At 29.8% G+C, this 7,267-nt stretch overlaps 1 protein-coding gene across 1 annotated transcript; it reads left to right on the forward strand.

Annotated features, from left to right (window-relative positions):
* The first annotated feature begins 850 nt into the window (after positions 1 to 850).
* LOC117920232 (polyvinylalcohol dehydrogenase-like) lies at positions 851 to 5,466 on the forward strand. The gene is made up of 4 exons (XM_034837647.1): positions 851 to 1,055; positions 4,139 to 4,394; positions 4,577 to 5,173; positions 5,388 to 5,466. The coding sequence occupies exons 1-4, from the start codon at positions 851 to 853 to the stop codon at positions 5,464 to 5,466; spliced, it is 1,137 nt and encodes a 378-aa protein (XP_034693538.1).
* The last annotated feature ends 1,801 nt before the right edge of the window (positions 5,467 to 7,267 follow it).

Raw genomic sequence — 7,267 nt, forward strand, 5'->3', positions numbered from 1 at the left:
CAGCAGCAGCTACTCAGTTATTGGTAAGATTTTTTAATTTATAAATGGTTTATTAAATTATAATTAATTAAAAATCATTTTTGTTTGTTTAACGTTTTTATTTTTTTATTTTAGATCACTGGTATGGTTGAGATTGCTAGTCGATCTGCTGGGCCTACTTCAGGTGCATTAGGCGACATTCATCGGATTGCTATTGATATTTTGCATGTTATTGGAGAGGAGCATCGCATACATTCACTCCGTCAGTCGCCTACATCATCATACCCATCCATGAGCCCACCTGTGTCAGCCACTACAGTTAGGATGCAGCCTATTCGAGGCCGAGGGAGAGGTAGTAGACGAGATGATGGGCGAGCTGGTCGATAGCCTCGACGATCTATGCATCCACCTGAGACCATGTTAGCACCATCCACATCATCTACCCATTTGCACCTGAGACTTCCACACTTCCCTCTTCACCCCTACCATCACCTTCACCTAGACCCTCTCCCTTAGGGCATGTCGTATCAGATACCACTCTACCATCACCTATATTTCCTACCACAGAGGCCACTATACCTGATGTCACTATACCAGAGACTACCCCAGTATCTACTAGTCTACCATCACCTCTACCTTCCTCGAGGAGACCACTACACCACATGTCACCTCACCATCATCACTTATATCTCCTCTGCTCGAGTCCACTATACCAGATGTTATTGCACCAGCTACCATTACAGCAGATGTCATTATTCCATCTCCTATATCACCTCTTCTAGATGCTACCATATCAGATATCACTATACCTGAGATCACCCCACCATCTACCACTTTACCATCACCTACACGTCTTCCCATAGAGACTACCATGCATCATACTCTTACACATGTTACACAGCTAGATGTATGTCCACCTAGGAGACGTCGTGGTCCACGTAGACGTCGAGTCTTGCCTCCATCAGCTCCATCTCAACCTATACATACTGAGACATGGCAGATTGCACAGATAGATTCCACAGAGATGTCTCTTTATCATAGGCGTCCGCAGAGAAAGAGGAAGACCCCATCATGTGGCACTCATTGAGGATTGTTTTTTAGTTTTTGTGTTTATTTTCATTTGCATTATATTGTTAACTTTTTTTATTATTATTATTATGAACAAATTATTATATATTTAAATGAAAATATGATAAATTTTACACTTAAATTGAACTTATATATATATATATATATATATATATATATATATACCACTTACATATAGCAATCTGACAATCTAAAATATTGGTTTTAGGTTTAAATTTAAACTAATTATATTTATAACTAATTAGTTACAACGACACTATATTAATATAGAAAAAATAATGTATTAAAAAAAATTTACAATCTAAACCTCCAATCAAAATAATTTTTAAAAATTGAACATTCACATGATTTAAAATTTGAACTTAAAAAATTGGTTTTAGGTTTAAATTTAAAGTTATGATCACCAATTACTATTTTGACTATTTTTTAAAAAAAAAATCAAAAATCATGATTACCAATTACAGTTTTGTGATGTGAATACCTACATGAATACGACACACATCACATTGAAAATTATTTTGAGAATAAAATTATTTTATGAATTTTCTGTTTTAAAGAAATCATTTTTGCCCAAAACTCCCATTAGTACCCAATAAGAAACATTTTTCCTATTATCAATGAATTTACAAAAATATTCCAAAAGCATTTTAATCTATTTACCAAAACAATTAAACTAAATAGTGAATTGATTGGAAAAACAAAAGTATTTTCTTTCTACAATTCTATATTTTAAGAAGTGGAAAAACAAATTCTTTTAGGTTGACATTTTAAGTTTAACATTTTAAGCCTTTCCATTCCATTTTGATCCCATTTTGAAAGGAGAAAAATGGAAAAAAAAAATTATTTTTGTTGTATTTAAGTAATTTTCCAATTATTTACCCACTTGAAGTCATATTATATTTTGTTCAAGTGCATAATTGCCTTTAATTTTTACACAAAGTTACAAAATAATATAATGTTCTTCATTATAAGGGTATAAAATAGTATATTTATAACTAATTATATTTATATTGAGTGTAGTGCCAAATATTTTAATAAATTATCAAAATATATTTTTATATCAAATTAAAGACCTCAATTATTTAATTTCATATATTACTATTCTTTAAATAATGAGATCAATTAAAGTTAAATATTTTTATTACACCACTTACATATTTTTAATCAATATAGTATAATATTTTATTTAAAAAAATTAAAGTTAAATATATATATATATATAAATATATATTTATATATAAAAAAAGTTAAAGCCGTAGTTGGTGACTACAGCTTTGACTATTTACAAAAAGTCAAAGTCGTAGTCACCAACTGCGGTTTTAACTTTATATATATTTATATATAACTTTAATTTTTTTAATAAAAATATTATATTATTTTAATTTTAAATATACTTATTTCATTATTTTAAAAATAATAATATACGAAATTAAATAATTGATATTTTTAATTTGATATAAAAATATATTTTTAAATTTTATTAAAACAATAGGCACTATATTTAATATAAATATAATTAATTAATTAAAATAAAATATAATAAATTATATTTATATTAATTAATAATTTTTTATATATTATATATAAGTAGTATATAATACCTCTCTCTCTCTCTCTCTCTCTCTCTCTCTCTCTCTCTCTCTCTCTCTCTCTCTCTCTCTCTCTCTCTCTCTCTCTCTCTCTCTCTCTCTCTCTCTCTCTCTCTCTCTCTCTCTCTCTCTCTCTCTCTCTCTCTCTCTCTCTCTCACACACACACACACACACACACACACACACACACACACACACACACACACACACACACACACACACACACACACACACACACACACACACACACACACACACACACACACACACACACACACACACACACACACACACATATATATATATATATAAAAGTTTAATTTAAGTTTAAAATTTATCACATTTTTATTTAAATATATAAATAAATTTTATTAAAACAATTGACACTATATTTAATATAAATATAATTATTTAATTAAAATTAAATATAAATATAATATAATAAATTATGTTTATTTAAAATAAATAAATTATAAATGCCTATTTGGAGAAAAAAATAATATAAATTATTATATTAATTAATAATTTTTTATATATTATATGTAAGTAGTAGATAATATCACATATATATATATATATATATATATATATATATATATATATATATATATATATAAAAGTTTAATTTAAGTTTAAAATTTAGCATATTTATTTAAATATATAAATAAATTATTATCATATCGATATAATATTATGAACTTAAATTAAAATATGATAAATTTTAAACTTAATTGAACTTATATACACGTGACATTATATACCACTTACATATAGTATATAAAAAAATTATTAATTAATATAATAATTTATATTATTTGTTTTTTAATAGGCTTTCATAATTTATTATATTTTATTTATATTTAAATATAATTAACTAAATATATTTATATTAAATATAGAGTATATTATTTTAATAAAATTTAAAAAAATATTTATATCAAATTAAAAATATCAATTATTTAATTTCATATATTATTATTTTTAAAATAATGAAATAAGTATATTTAAAATCAAAATAATATAATATTTTTATTAAAAAAATTAAAGTTATATATAAATATATATAAAGTTAAAACCGCAGTTGGTGACTACGGCTTTGACCATTTTTAAAAAAAGTCAAAGCCGTAGTCACCAACTACGGCTTTAAACTTAAAGTTAAAACCGCAGTTGGTGACTACGGCTTTGACCATTTAAAAAAAAAAGTCAAAGCCGTAGTCACCAACTACGGCTTTAAACTTAAAGTTAAAACCGTGGTTGGTAACTACGGTTTCTAACCACTTTAGAAAAATAAAACCGTAGTCACCAACTACGGTTTTATGACATGGCATCTTATGTGGCACAGACGCATTAGATCGGGCATTATTTTCAAAACCACTTTATTTTTTGGAATTTTTTTTTAAAAAGCATTATTTTGGGTCAAAGCTCGCGGTGGCCAATGGGGTAGTCTACTTCCCATCATGGAATGGATATTTGTATGCAGTGAATGCATTTAACGGTGCTCTTGTATGGAGGAGGCATCTAGGGGAGCTCACAGGGCTTAGTCCAACAGGGATTGTAGTGAATGTAACTGTGTCAAGAACCACACCTGCAGTAGCTGATGATCTTATCGTTATAGTAATCTATGGCCCGGCAGTGGTTGTTGCTGTCAACCGATTAAAGGGGACGCTCGTGTGGTCCACCGTGCTAGATCCACGTCCCAGATCTCAAATCACCATGTCTGGAACACCTTACTCCGGGTTAGTCTTTCTTTTCATTCATGCTATAACCATACATAAAGAGAAATGAACAGCTTCTGATGATATTTAATTATTTTTCAAGCAATTGTGGCTTGGCATTTCTCACCAGTAATATGCGCAAAATATATTGCTACCCATCATGCATTAATGAACAATCTTCATTAGAAATATTTTGCTGGCAGGGATTTCTACGTTGGCGTATCATCACTAGAGGAAGCCCTACCTCCTGAACAATGTTGCACTTTCCGGGGTAGCATGGCCAAACTAGACATTGGAACTGGAGAGGTACTCTGGCGAACTTATATGATTCCAGATAATGGTGGCCAAATAGGAGGCTACTCAGGAGCTGCTTTGTGGGGCAGAAGCCCTGCCATTGACATTAAGAGAGGTCTTGTTTATATTGGAACTGGAAACCTGTACAGTGCTCCAGCTGAGGTGCTAGAGTGTCAAGCCAGGCGAAATAATCAAACAACCCCCTCTCAACCTGATCAGTGCATCGACGATCCAAATGTTCACTTCGATTCCATTCTGGCCTTGGAATTAGACACGGGAAAAATCAGATGGTTTTGCAGATTCGAGGAGTATGACGTCAACTATTTTGCATGCCTAGTGCCTAATAACCCAGCCTGTCCTCCTGGACCTAACTTGGACGCTGACTTCGGAGAAGCTCCAATGCTGCTTACTATATTTTCAAACGGCACAAAACGTGATGTCGTTTTTGCTGTCCAGAAAAGCGGTTATGCGTGGGCTCTAGATCGCGACTCTGGTGATATAGTTTGGTTCAATGTTAGAACCAAAACAAAACCCTATATTTGATACAACTTGAATCAGATCCCAAGAAACATATATATATTTTTTTGAAAATAACATGGCAAAGAAAAATCAGCATCATATTCTACTTCAATTTATTATGTCACCATAGAAATGATATTGATGTTACTAAAAGGAAGTAGACTATTAACTACGAAATATGGTGTATGGTGTATGGTGTAGGTGGCTGGACCAGGTGGTCTGGAAGGAGGAGGAGTGTGGGGTGCAGCTACAGACGGAAAAAGGGTGTACACAAATATAGTAAATGGCGATCGTGTGATTCAGGCTAGCACCATCCAACCAAACCACGATGTTTGGGGCATGGGTAGCATTGGACGCAAATACAGGCGAAATTTTGTGGTCCACAGCCAACCCCAGCAATGAAACTGCACATGGTCCAGTTACGGTGGCTAATGGTGTGGTTTTTGCGGGGTCCACGGCACCTTCAGGCCCATTCTACGGAATGGACGCAGAAACAGGAACTATAATATGGACATACACCACCAATGCCACCGTGTACGGTGGTGCATCAGTGAGCTACGGCTGTGTTTACCTGGGACATGGATATGCAGTGCCCTTAGCCATGTTCCATCCACTTGGAATCGTGGAACCTCACTCTTCGCATTCTGCACCTCGTGAGGCTTTAAATGCCATAACTACATGTGGGTGTAATGGAAGGCGTTAAAAGAAATAAACTCCTCATATGGGCCTTGAATTAAAAGCTACCGGGCATATATATCTTGTTTTTACCCCGTGAGCCCATCTAATTATTACACTTCGGAAAATTTTACAATATGGAAGGTACTACACCTAAAGAAAAAAGGTTGTTACCCATCAATGATTTATAATTATACCCACCACTAATATAATACCTTATTTTATCAAATTATTTTTCCAATGACTATGTATTTATAGAAAAAATCTAAATTATTAGTCAAGTTTATATTTAAATCATTTTTTAAGCAATTATTAAAACTATTACTTTTTCAATGAAAGTTTCAAGAATTCTTCTATGTTATATGAAAAAATTAAATTAAATTTTAATTTAAAAAATATAAAATAAGCAAATCTAGTAATGAGAATGGGCCTAAGAATGTGGCCAGGATACACATATGTGATTAAGAATATGAAGAATATCATTAACTTATGAGACATGATTAAGATACTAAGATATGAAAATTCTAACTTCCAATGAAAGATGTAATCAAAATATAAAAAATATGAGTAGCATACAAAAAAAATATAACTAAAGTAATAAAGTATGAAAATTGTAATTATAGTATAATGAATGTCATCCACAAAAAAATATGACTAAAATATAAAGAATATGATCAAAACATAAAAAATGTTATTAAGGTACAAAAAAAAAAGGAGAATTATGTTTTGGGAGTAGATGGACCCCCAAATTAACAAAAGGTCCATGTAACTCTTTAAACTGAGCCCAAGACCCAATGAAAGTATGAAAATTGAGTTGAAGGATATCATCATTCAGTATTTCCAAAAATGTCATTTGTTGATTTTGAGAAAAAAAAAATTAATATTTTTGAAAAATACTTTTATTTAATTTAATATTTTTTATTTAATTTAATATTTTTAAAAAATATTTTTATGTAATTTAATATTTTTTAAAATAAATTTATTTAATTTAATATTTTTTAAAAATAAATTTATTTAATTTAATATTTTTTAAAAATAAATTTATTTAATTTAATATTTTTTAAAAATAAATTTATTTAATTTAATATTTTTGAAAAAAAATTAATTTAATATTTTTGAAAAAAAAAATTATTTAATTTAATATTTTTGAAAACTACTTTTATTTAATTTAGTATTTTTTGAAAAAAAAAATTATTGAAAAAAATTATTTAACTTAATTTTATAAAATATTTTATATGTGTTCTTAAAGGGTATATTTGTCCGTTACTATTTCATATCCTTCAATTCAATTTGAAGAGTTATATATACCTTTTGTTAATTTGGGGATCCATCTACCCCCAAAAGATAATTCTCCCAAAAAAATATAACTAAAATATGAAAAATATAACTAAGGTATATGGTACAAA

Source organism: Vitis riparia, chromosome 1 (genome assembly GCF_004353265.1).
Source record: "Vitis riparia cultivar Riparia Gloire de Montpellier isolate 1030 chromosome 1, EGFV_Vit.rip_1.0, whole genome shotgun sequence".
Lineage (NCBI taxonomy): Eukaryota > Viridiplantae > Streptophyta > Magnoliopsida > Vitales > Vitaceae > Vitis > Vitis riparia.

What these genes read in the sequence shown, in the direction of transcription:
- LOC117920232 (XM_034837647.1), top strand. Translation starts at nt 851, where the DNA reads ATGCATCATACTCTTACACATGTTACACAGCTAGATGTATGTCCACCT. An exon ending in TCTGGAACACCTTACTCCGG is followed by an intron (nt 4,395 to 4,576) that starts GTTAGTCTTTCT and finishes TTTTGCTGGCAG; the next exon opens with GGATTTCTACGTTGGCGTAT. An exon ending in GACTCTGGTGATATAGTTTG is followed by an intron (nt 5,174 to 5,387) that starts GTTCAATGTTAG and finishes TGTATGGTGTAG; the next exon opens with GTGGCTGGACCAGGTGGTCT.